Consider the following 12,544-nt stretch of genomic DNA (forward strand, 5'->3'; position numbering starts at 1 on the left):
TTGTAGAGATATGTCACAGAAGCAGTTGATTTGTTTTATTGTGAACAACAGAGCAGAACAGGAGAACCTGATTAATCTGTAACATGTTAAACTAAAAATATTGTTGACTTTAAAGTCAAAATCCACTTTGGATGCATTCATTGCCTTTTGTGTGTAATGCTTGATCCCATTACATGTGTGTTTTGGGGTCACGGTTCAGTAAGTTTTCAGTACAGAAAAAAATAAAAAGGTAGAAAATAACATTGGTCTTTTGTTATTATGAGTGTAAACATCCAATATGGCATACTGGTCATAACTATTACTGATTACAGTTTGGCTGTGCTGCAGTGGAAAAAGAAAACAACCTATAGTATTCAGAGTACCAAAGTTGTCAACAGTTATCCAGATGCTCATGCAGTACCTCTGGTCAGTTCTATCTTGATTATTCTGTCAGAACTTTTTTAGTTTAACAAAATTATCAAAGGATGTATTGTGTTTCATTAACAGCAAAAATTTATTTTTACTTTTACTTTGAAAGTACATTTCAGAGCCTGCACTTTCTTACTTTTACTTGAGTAAAGGAGTTGAATGAGTACTTCTACTTTTACCAGAGTATTTTTGTACACATGTATCTGTACTTCTACTTAGTAAGTACATGAGTACTTTTGCCACCTCTGATCATTATTGTGGAGGGGAGCCATAGTATCATGGTCTCACTGATACACACGCTCGAAGAAACATGCTACTGATAACACTTCTTAAACACTTTTTTCAAACATGTTGAAGAGGAGAATATTTAGTCAAAAAAAGAATCACCCACCTTTAGGTTTTCCACATCGGTGTTTAAATATTAAATTTTTCATGTGTTCCATACTTTTACAGAGACAGCTTTTCTTTTTTTCTGAAAACCGAGTTTATTTCTGTTCTGAGATGAGATCCTATTTTTCCCCACTTACCTAAACATAAAGTCTCGTTCTGCCAGAGGTTTCTTCCAGTTTATAAGGGAGTTTTTCTCACCACAGACGTCAGTGCTGCACGTTGTGGGAACTTTTGGGTTTCTCTATAATTTTAATTTGTAATTCCAACCTTACTGTATTAAGTGCCTTGAGATAATATCTACTGTGATAGGAGCTATATAAACATTCTCTTTGAATTGAATAATTTTCCAGGTAGTTGATTATTTTTCGATAAATCTACACATCATTCGAATAATCGTTGTAGCTCTAAGGAACACATTCAATGCTTTAATTAGATCAGAATTAGTATGTATATCCTCTACATCCATCTAAATCTTGTTTATAGAAAGTACACACAGACACTGATTGATAAAAAAAAGGACCTTTACATTAACAATAATAAAGGCACAGGACCGAATTCTCTCTAATTGCTGCAGACTTTCTGTGGTGTTACAGTTATCTAAATTTGAACTGTCTATATCTCCATGTGAGTTCTATGAGTATTCGGCAAATATCCTTTGTGTGACTTTATCTTATGTTTGGCACAACACCTCCCAGACCTATGAAGTAGTTAAAATGGGTAACATAAAGATATTTCTAATTCTATGCTTAGACCATGAAAGTAACAATGCAACTCTGTGACACTGAATCATTTACAGCACAGGCAGCAAATCATAAAAATAAAATTTTATAAAATATACTCTCTTGAATAAAATATAAAGCAGAGATAAGAAACAAAGACAGGATGTTTGATGTAGATATGTGCCCTCATTTTTGCAATAATCAATCAAACTGAAATACAGTGGACCATCAAAACAAAGTACAACTCTGTTTACTTTTACTTTCTTTGTCATAAGTTATATTTTAGTTCCTTTAAGAACAACAATAACATTATATACTAGAATTATGGACCAGAAAGATACAACATTGCTGAAATTAGTAGCAGAGTTTTAGTATTTTGCAGTTTATCCTCCAGAAATCCTGTCCTTTAAATTGCCCATTTCATACCAAACCAAAATCATAATCTAAAACGGTCAAATACAGTACTGACAGTCCTCTTCTTAGTCCTGGCACAGTTAAACATAACATTTACTGAATGACAGTAAAAATAGTACTATATTTCATGAATGCAAAACAATTGTACTGTATTTATAAATGTTGAAGTAGTTAAATATGTTACTGAATGTCCTACTTACAATGTAATGAGTTACTCAAGTTTAGTTTAGTTGCAGGCTGTGAGACAATGTTGGCCTGCTTTTAGTGCATATATTCCAGTTACTTAATCAAAAGTAAAGTTACAAACAACAATCAAAAATAAAAGTGCAAAACTGACAAAATATCATCAAAAGGTCAAAAGTAAAATTCTTAGGATAGTAAGGTATTACGTAAGGTAGGTATAGTATTACATTTTTGTAGTTTGTTGTATAGGTGTCAGTTTGCTCAACACCAGATCTAAATCACTGAACATTTTTCTTGTTTTATCTGGAAACCTATATTCAATGATATATTATTCTCAGGTCCTACTTTTATAGTTTAGTGCATCACCTCTGTTCTTCTATCATAGTGGCTGTTATTTTAGGGTGAAGATTATGGGAATATGATTCAAAAATGTTTGGGCCCAGTCCCATTACTGAAGCTGGTGTATGTGAGACTAGGCTCTTTGAAGACTGACAATGCCTCAAATATAAAAAGGTAAGTCTTAAAGGTCCAGTGTGTAAGATTTAGGTGAAAGGGATCTATTGGCAGAACTTTAATGTAGAATAATCCTCATGATGTTTTCACTAGTTTGTTTCATCTAAATTGTATGAATTGTAGTTTTCTTTACCCTAAAAAAGGCAATTTATATAAAAATACTTTATATTTAAGTTGAGGGGGTCCTCTCTGAGGAGGCCACCATGTTTTTTATATTAGTCCAGACTGAAACTAAACACCTGAGTTTTTATGACAACTGAAGCTACCACAGGTTCTTTTTCATGTTTGGAAGGGTAGGGTGAGGTGAGGGGTGTTCAGTTGCAACACACAACTTAAACACTCGATATCACTAAATTCTACACACTGTACCTTTAGAACAGTGTTCTCCACTGCACTATAAATAATGTGTGTATGATGGTAAACTGGGTGTAAATCCTTGCACATGTTTGGGATTGTCTAAATGTTTTAAAGAATGGACAGAGACAAAAGCTGAGAACCAGTCTCAATAGAGTTTGGAAAGAACAGTAGGATAATCTGAGTCGGGTTAAAAAGTGATATAGTGCTGTCGCAGTTTGGCCACAAGGAACTCGTGGGTTAGATTATGTCTTGTGATAATTCCAACAATCTGAAAGAGATCAAAACAACAGTTTTGTCAGACATAGCATTATCTGCAAGCGCATGTGAAACTTAAAGATTTGTGAAGTGTAAACCCCATGACGCACTGAATTAGATTCATAATGGAGCAACTCTAAAACCTCTGTTCAATGACTACTTACTTCTCCAACAGCATTGACCACTGGTAAGTGTCGCAGGCCCATGGTCCTGAACAGGTTGAATACCTGGGAGATGCGGGTGTTGGGTGACACTGTGTATGGACAAGGGTTCATGTAGGGGGCGACATCCTGGAAACACAGGAAACATCTGGGGTTTTTTCAGCCTTATCAACTCAGAATAACTTTTGAATATTGAAAATGTTGCATTTAAAATGTCTCTATTTTTTTCATCCACAAAAGTACTTTTGTGACTCAGCATTTAAATCAATCTTACCACTATCATGCGGGGGTTGAGCAGGGTTAGGTCCAAATCATGGATGTCAGGGTAACGTGGGTAATCTTCAGTCAATTCTGAATAGGACAACCTGGGCTGAGTGGCACTCTGTAATGATGGGTATGAAGAGACATTCAACTGGATGTGTAAGAGTTTCAGGATGTCTAGATTCACAGCTATCATTAATGAACATTTCCAGATATTTTTTGTGGCAGGGCGATGAGCCCAAACATACAGACAATCAAAAAGATCTATCTCACTACATATTACATACTAGTATGATTGGGGGTAGGGCTGCACAATATTAGGAAAATATGTGATAACCTTGATAAATATTGCAATGTCAATATGACTTGTGATAAATAAACATAAGCAGTCCCTGGCTACAGACTCAGAGAGCACAGACAGCTCCACACCCGAGGTGCACAGCTGCAGTGCCACCAACTCAGGGGCAGACACTGAGGGAGCCATGCACAGCTCCACTAAGTATACTTACAATGTTGATTTTGAGTCTTTTCATACATGTCTGGGCCGTGAAAAGTTTTATTTAGGGTGGAAGGCTTCATCTGATTGGATAAATTTATTGACATGCAGAGTGTGAATGCATGGCACATGAAACATCATTTATAGCAGTTTATTGCCTTCTTTTGCGATACGTGTATGCTCCCTCATTAACTTTTGGTAAAGGCAAGGCATTCTGCAGGAAACTTTGGAACAAACTCTGAAGCAGAGCTCCTGGGAGCAAAACTGTGTTTCCTTTTCATCTTCTTCACCTTTTTTCTGGTGGAGTTGTTTTGTCAATTTGTCAGTGGCAATAATTAGCATTTATGAGCAGGACTGCTGCGAGACAGTGCTGCTTAAGCGTGAGTATAAAAGGGAAGCTGTTGTGTCTTTGTCAGCTGGCGTGCAGAATGACCAAAACATCAAGCACAACAGCAGCTCAAGTCTCCACAAAATTAGTGTAATTCAATGTAGTGTGTGGTTGACTAACGGATTGGTTCTCAGCATAGCAAACCCCTCTGATTAGCAGGTTGACTAGCTGCGAGCGCAGTATGAGGCCGTGGAAGGTGAGTGGTCTGAAGCGCTCCTCCATGGTCCATTCCTCACTGGGAGACTGATCTGGGTACAAGTTGGGGTAGGGAGCATGCCTGTATGTGAACAGAAACAGTACAATAATTAGAGATGTTTCATATATAATCAAGAGCTTATAGAACCATGTTATCCCAATAGATCACTTCTATCTAAATACAGACTCACTTTTGGTTCCTGGAGTGTGTAAGAGTAGAATGGTATGGGGTGCCGTTTGTAAAGCAGCTCACGCTGAAAATAACAGCAACATTTTGTCACATTTAGCTTCAAACCATGTTTAAAAAACTGGTGTGAATTTTTGAGTCACTTTTTTGCACATTTACAACAATATTTGTCAACTTAGAGATATTTTAAATATTTAAATCCAAATGTTAAATGTTACACTTAAATGTTAAATCTAAATGCTAAATCTAAATGTTAAATTTAAATCTAAATCTAAATGTGCAATCTAAATGTTAAATCTAAATCTAAATGTTGAATCTGAATCTAAATCTAAATGTTAAATCTAAATCTAAATATTAAATCTAAATGTTAAATCTGAATCTAAATCTAAATCTAAATGTTAAATCTGAATCTAAATATAAATGTTAAATCTAAATCTAAATCTAAATGTTAAATCTAAATGTTTTGGGTGAAACTAAATATTTAACTAATATGCAAATTCAAATGCATGTAACAGGGAGAAACAAAATAAAAGCTTGTGGCTGGCTATAGTGACTACAGGTCATAAGTTCTGCATTCTTCATAAAAGTGACACTAAAAACTCAAAGTACTCTTCAAATAAAGTTTCTCCAAACGTGTTTGTTATTTTATGTAGTTATTATCACAATATTCCATGTCCAGGAGTCCATTTCCCCGGATAGGATGGGTTTTATTAGTTATTTGCCACTATAAACACACTCTGACCTCCTCGAGCTTTTATTTTGGAACTTCCTGTTACCGGCATTTGAATTTGCATATTAGTTAAATATTTAGTTTCACCCAAAACATTTAGATTTAACATTTAGATTTAGATTCAGATTTAACATTTAGATTTAGATTTAACATTTAAATTTAACATTTAGATTTAGATTCAGATTTAACATTTTGATTTAGATTTAACATTTAGGTTTAGATTTAACATTTAGATTTAGATTTAACATTTAGATTTAACATTTAGATTTAGATTCAGATTTAACATTTTGATTTAGATTTAACATTTAGGTTTAGATTTTACATTTAGATTTAGATTCAGATTTAACATTTAGATTGCACATTTAGATTTAGATTTAAATTTAACATTTAGATTTAGATTTGGCATTTAGATTTAACATTGAACATTTAAGTGTAACATTTAACATTTGGATTTAAATATTTAAAATATCTCTAAGTTGACAAATATTGTTGTAAATGTGCAAAAAATTGACTCTCAAAAATTCACACCAGTTTTTTAAACATGGTTTGAAGCTAAATGTGACAAAATGTTGCTGTTATTTTCATCGTGAGCTGCTTTACAAACAGCACCCCATAGAATGGGAGGTAGAGCTTTTAGCTACTCAGGAAATGCATACATAAACAAGAAATACAGTACATTTCTTTGTTTGCTTTGTCTTCCATTAAATACTTTAAACCTTACATGTTATATCAACAGATTAATAATCTATAAAATATCCCTTTTCATTATTTTAATCAAGTCTGGTTTTAAGTTAAACTCTATGTGTATGGATGGAACTGTGTACTGGTGTACCTATGTTTGTGTCCTACCTCCTCTCTAACATCTGCTGCAGCAGGTCCTCTCCCTCTTCTGCAGGCTCTACCACAGCATTCTGTTCATCACAAACATTCCTCAGCTCGCTGGATGGGTATGACTTCATTGACTGACAGCGTCGCCGCTGTTCCCCCGCACGGGACATGACACTGGATTTCTGCATGTGACAGAAGTTAACACTGATATAAAAGCTTGCTGTGGTGGTGCACACGTATCTTCTAACACCTATACACACTTTTCAGCAGCAAGAAACATCCACGGTAATCTTATAAAGTTGCAGCAACTTTTGCTTCTTGAGTCATCGTGTTGAATAATTGTGTCTCTACAGAACATTTAAATATCAGTGAACTTGACCTTTTACCGTATGGTCACCATCACTTCATTGCTTTATCAATTAGACATTTGTGTTAAATTTTGTAAAATTCTGAATTATTCTGTAATGGCTAAAACAAATTTTGTGACGTCACAAATAGCATGTAACTCAGCATTAGTTTAGCAATAGATAATATATGAACCAATTAGCAGGTACAAACTGATATTTTATTTTCCCTTTGTTCATTTGGACATCTCATGTATTTTAATGTTTTCAGTGTTTCCCCTTGGAACTCAACATATTTTCATGCCCAAAAAATATATATGTAAATAATTTAATTAATATTTTGGTGACCCCTGTCCAGTTGCACAAACAATCTCCTGTCTCTTAGCCAATCAGGAGAGTACATGTTAAGGCAGTCAGTGTATATGCTGCTGTTTGGTGGAGTTGAAGGGAGTTTTGGCGAGATCTGGGATTTTTTGAAGGCAGCACAGTTAATGTTGTTAATATGTGGCTGAACTTTGTGTGTACTGTTTGATTCATCTTATTAGAACAGTTACTTATAAACTGCCATCCTGCCTTCAGTTGGTCTGTTCCAACACTACAATATCATAAAAGTGCAATGTCTAATTGACTAATGGCTTCATCGGACAACTACCAGACAAGAAAAGCGCATCGGCATAAATCTTGATAGACATAATTTATTTTTATGCCTTACTAGCACATTGTACATTGTTGGCACCATCATTAAAGATGTGTTTCTGAACCTGAAATGTAGATACTGAACCCCATTTCTCTTTCCAACTCTGTATGATTTCACCTGCAAAAAAAATGCCAGCTGATCTACTAACAGTGCACAGGATTGCGTGCAGTATATAACACGCGCTGTTCATTTAGTACGTTCGCCTTAATGAATATGCAATATGGGCTGTTTCTACCCGAGTGTGCAAAATATTGGGAGGAGTAGATGCAAATACTTTAATTTAGCACACCTGAAAAAAATTGCGGTGGTTGTGACTGTGTCTATATTTAGTAAGTTTGAAAGGTAAGTGCTAATCGACACAGATGACTGCAGTTATTGTGGTGAGGACGAGATGGCATGAGAGAAGACAGAGAGAATGTTTTTTTTCTGCTCTCTTGCCATTGCACTGATGGCCATTGTCACACCAGATACAGCGCTGACCAGCACACACAGCTCTCACCTCCTGCACAATATTGGTCAGAGGCATCTCTTCCACTGGCCCCCCACCTGTTTTATTTGCAGAGGTTTTATTATGAGCCAATTTTTCTTTTTTTCTTCTTTTCTTCTTCCTGTCTACCATCTTCTCTTTATTTCATCAGTTTTTGTTTTACCCACAGCATTTACTTTCTCGCAGGTACTCTCCTATATCGTGTTTCTTTGAGTTATATTAATATTTTTTGCTGTAGCTCAACACGGTTGTTTGCCTCTTCCAATGATCCTATGCACTTGCAGTCACTCTGCTCTCTGTAATGCTCCCTAGCGGCAAACCAGCAACACATGCAATACACTAATTTAAATACTACTGCCTCTACCATGTTTGCACCTGTTATCATTTGAGCAATTATTTTTAAAATACAAACCGCAAAAGGCCCACAAACCAAACATGCAATATGTTATAATGCACATGCAATTTAGCACTCTTTATTTGGGATCTTAGTAGATCAGGTCCTTAGAGCTTAATTGTTGAGTGGTACATACCTTGAAGCGAATGTTGTTGCTGACCAGGATGTTGCCCTTCACAAATTCCCGCTCATTCTGCCGGTTTTCAGTGACTACTGGGAAGGCATGGTAGATAGTGGTACGCAGTATGCTGACAAGAGACTGGACTCGGGTGTGGGGGTACACATAAGTCAAGTTGGGCTCCATGATATCACTCGCTGTCAGTCTTGGAAAAATGATGTTGCACAAAGATAACATGAAGACAAAAGATAAGCAGTGATAGAATTCACCAATGTTGTGTGATAGTTGATATCTACAATCAAATGCATAAAAGGGTTAGAACTCCAAGAGTAAGAAATAAGTACTGACAGACTGCTATTCTGTTTAATCATTTTGTGTACCGCAGTAATTTGCACATTATACAATATCGGAATTATGTGTATGATCAACAAATGCATAAATATGGATAACAATCTCTCTATTAAAATAAAGTAAATAATGACATTTTTTGAGGTCTCTTTTTATTTGGAATAGTACAGAAAAGTATCGAAATACATGTTGGTACTGGTACCGATACAGAAATGTTAGTACAGTGAAAACACTTCTTAAAATGCTTCAATACTGCTCCTGTGGTGTCGCTCCACATAATCCGATTCTATCAGACGATATTTTAATAACCTTCAATTGCCTATTATCAGATTACATGCCATTAATTAAAACCCCCTTTTCTAGATGTCTAATTGATAGTGCTGTAGCTAAATCCTGGGTGGGCGGGGTCATCCCAGATCTTTGTGGCCCGTCGGAGGAGACAGCTGGAGTAGATCTCCTCTAGGTGTGGAAGGGGTGAGCCGATTATCCTCTGAGCCGTCTTGATGACCGCTGCAGTTGTTTCTTTTCAGATGCAGTGCAGCTGGCGTACCAGACTGTAAATCCATATGTGAGGATACTCTTTATTGTGCAGTGGTAGAAGTTTTTCAGCAGAGGTCGGGGGAGTTTGTTCCTCCTCAGTGTTCTCCAAAAGAAGATTGGGCTTTTTATGATGTGGGTGGTTTTTACAGTCCAGCCCAGGTCCTCTGAGATGTGCAGGCCAAGAAACTTGAAGCTATTGATCCGTTCCACTTCCTCCCTTTTTTTTGTCTTCTTGGTGTTGAGGTTGAGGTGGTTGTCACTGCACCAGGTGCACCAGTGCTTGGACCTCCTCTCTGTATGGTGCCTCATCATTGTTGTTAATCAGCCCCACGACGGTTGTATCGTCTGCAAATTTGATGAGTGTTGGAGCCATGAGTGTTGACGCAGTCATAGGTGTACAGTGTGTACAAGACTGGACTCAGCACACAGCCCTGAGGAACACCAGTATTGAGGACGATGGTGGAGGTGCCCATTCTGACATGCTGGGGTCTGTTAGTCAGGAAGTCCTTGATCCACAGACAGAGGGAAGTTCCAAGTTGTAGTGTCTGCAGTTTGTTGATGAGTCGGCTGGGGCTGATGGAGTTAAATGCCGAGCTGAAGTCAACAAACAGCATCCTGACATATGTGTTGTGGCTTTCAATGTGGCTAAGAGTGGTGTGGAGGGCGATGGAGATGGCTTCATCTGTGAATCTGTTGGACCTGTAGGCAAACTGATGTTGGTCAAAGCCAGGTGGGATGTGGGCCTTGACATGCTGTAATACCAGTCTCTCCATACATTTCATGATTACCGGTGTAAGGGGCACAGGCCGGTAATCATTCAATCCTGGGATGGCAGAGGATTTGGGCACAGGGATTATGGTGGCAGTTTTCAGGCAGGTGGGAACTGTGGCTTGCTGCAGTGAATGGTTAAAGATGTTAGTGAATACAGCAAGCTGATGAGCAGCACCCTCCCTGGTACTCCATCCGGTCCTGGTGCTTTCCTGGTGTCGATGCCACGTAGGACTCGCAGTACCTGGTGTTGTTGGATGGTGGGGGGCTGGTCTTGCTCTGATGTTGTCAGCTGTGTGTCCTCTGCCTGTCTGCTGTCCTCTTCAAAGCGGGAGAAAAAGGTGTTAAGCTGGTCTGGGAGAGAAGTGTCGGTGGGGGAGGTAGTGTTGTGCCATTGTTTGTAGTCCGTAATATTCTGGATGCCTTTCCACATGGAGCGGGGGTTGTTCTCCCTGAAGTTGGCCTCTATCTGCTCTCTATACTTTGTTTTAGCAGCCTTGGTGCCTCTGTTCAGGTCCGCTCTAGCCTTCCTGTAGGCTTCCCTGTCCTTTGACCTCAGTGCTGAATCCCTGGCTTGGAGTAGTGCTCTGATATTGGCGTTAAACCAGGGTTTCTGGTTGGGGAATATTTTCACCTGTTTCCTTGATGTTACATTGTCCATGCAGAAACTGATGTATGACAGTACAGAGGAGGTGTGGAGCTCAATGTCTGGGTCCTCAAAGAGCTCCCATGTGGTGTCCTCAAAACAGTCCTTCAAGGACAGTGTGGCCTCCTCAGTCCAGCACTGCACTACCTTGTACTGTGGCTTAGACCTGCAGATGAGGGACTTGTAAGCTGGTGTCAGGAACAGGGAAAGATGGTCTGAGTGTCCGAGGTGAGAAGAGGGACGGGCTCTGTAGGCTCCAGAGATGTTGGTGTAGACCTGGTCTAGTGTTCTGCCCTTCCTTGCGGGAATGTCAACATTCTTGTAAAATCCCGGGAGCACAGTCTTTAGATTGGTGTGGTTAAAGTCTCCAGCAACGATGAAAAAGCCCTCTGGGTGTTTGATCTGTTGCCTGGTGACCCTGTCATGCAGCCTGCTCATGGCTACGTTAGCCTTAGCTCTTGGGTGGATATACACAGCAGCTACAAACTCTTGGGTTATCTCCCTGGGCAAGTAAAAAGGTCTGCACTTCAACAACAGAAACTCCAGGTCTGGACAGCAGTGTTTCTCAATGATGGCAGCGTCCGCACCAACTGTTGTTAATATAGACACACCCCCTCCTCTCCTCTTACCGGAATCTGATGTGCGGTCCGCCCGGAAGATTGTACGACCTGCTAGCTCCACGGCTAGGTCCGGGATGTTTTGATGCAGCCAGGTCTCTGTTTTCACCATGACACAGCTGTCTATCCGGTTGTTAACATCCCGTAGTTTAATCTCATCCATCTTGTTAACCAAGGAGCGAACGTTGGCGAGAAAAATGCTTGGAACCGCTGGTTTATGCGGTTAGCCTAGTTCTGATGCCGGCTCGTTTGCCTCACTTCCGGCATCTTTCGCAGCGCCTTTCCATCCGTATCTGCCCCGAGAACGAGTCAAACCCTTCTGGGGGGATCAAGCTGGTCCTGTGTTGTCTCAGGCTGATAAATTCAGTTCGGATAAAAGTCCTTCTTAATGTGTAACTGCTCGAAAGGGGGGTACCGGGCCGCTATGTCTACACGCGCCACCACCATATAAGAAGGCCCTCCACAAAACAAAAGCTGCCTACTAATCCACATTAATAGAATAAATAAAAGCAACCCGTGGTTTCTCTTCAGCACTGTAGCCAGGCTGACAGAGAGTCACACCTTCCTCCATCCCTGAATAGCAATATCTTTATGACCTTCTTTAATTATACAATTGTAACTATTGGAAATAAAATCTACAATCTCCTGCCCTCAGATGACACTAATACACCATTGTTGGGGCCTGGTATCTGTGAACCATTGTTGGGCCTAGATGTGTAGTCAAAAGCCTGACCACATGTCTCCTTTGCTCTGAAGACAAAGGAGAGCTTCCAGAACTCAGTCCCCCAGGGTGCGTCATCTTCACATATTGATGGTAAAATGGCTCCTGGAGACAACTTTCAACCACTATTGGTCACTGTGTGCCCCATGACCCATGAGTTCATAAGGCCAATAAAAGCCGAGTTTCCTCTCTCCTCTATCTCCTCTTCTTTGTTTTCCTACTGACTGCTCCTGGAGGAGTAGGTACTGCTCCTGCTCAGCCAGGGAGACTTCCTCCCTACACAAGCTCCTCAACTTCAAGCAGGCCTGTCTGGAGAAGACTGCTAAAACCTTCAAAAGGCAGCGACACCAGAGCCTACCTAAGAAGTTCAGCTGGCTTC

General features: G+C 39.2%; 1 protein-coding gene across 2 annotated transcripts in view; it reads right to left on the minus strand.

Moving 5' to 3' along the window:
* Nucleotides 1–1,607: 1,607 nt before the first annotated feature.
* clcn6 (chloride channel 6) overlaps nt 1,608–12,544 on the minus strand; it is an 89,040-nt gene continuing 78,103 nt past the window's right edge. Inside the window, exons 18-24 of one of the 2 annotated variants that reach the window (XM_069526671.1) lie at nt 8,544–8,730; nt 6,507–6,667; nt 4,932–4,994; nt 4,666–4,822; nt 3,675–3,782; nt 3,404–3,529; nt 1,608–3,252 (exon numbers count right to left, since the gene is read on the minus strand). In XM_069526671.1, the coding sequence (XP_069382772.1) occupies nt 3,172–3,252; nt 3,404–3,529; nt 3,675–3,782; nt 4,666–4,822; nt 4,932–4,994; nt 6,507–6,667; nt 8,544–8,730 (883 nt within the window). In that variant the 3' untranslated portion in view covers nt 1,608–3,171. The remainder of the gene's footprint in view (nt 3,253–3,403; nt 3,530–3,674; nt 3,783–4,665; nt 4,823–4,931; nt 4,995–6,506; nt 6,668–8,543; nt 8,731–12,544) is intronic. The other variant, XM_069526672.1, reaches the window with a different exon arrangement.

The sequence above is a fragment of the Paralichthys olivaceus genome, chromosome 6, assembly GCF_024713975.1.
Source record: "Paralichthys olivaceus isolate ysfri-2021 chromosome 6, ASM2471397v2, whole genome shotgun sequence".
NCBI lineage: Eukaryota > Metazoa > Chordata > Actinopteri > Pleuronectiformes > Paralichthyidae > Paralichthys > Paralichthys olivaceus.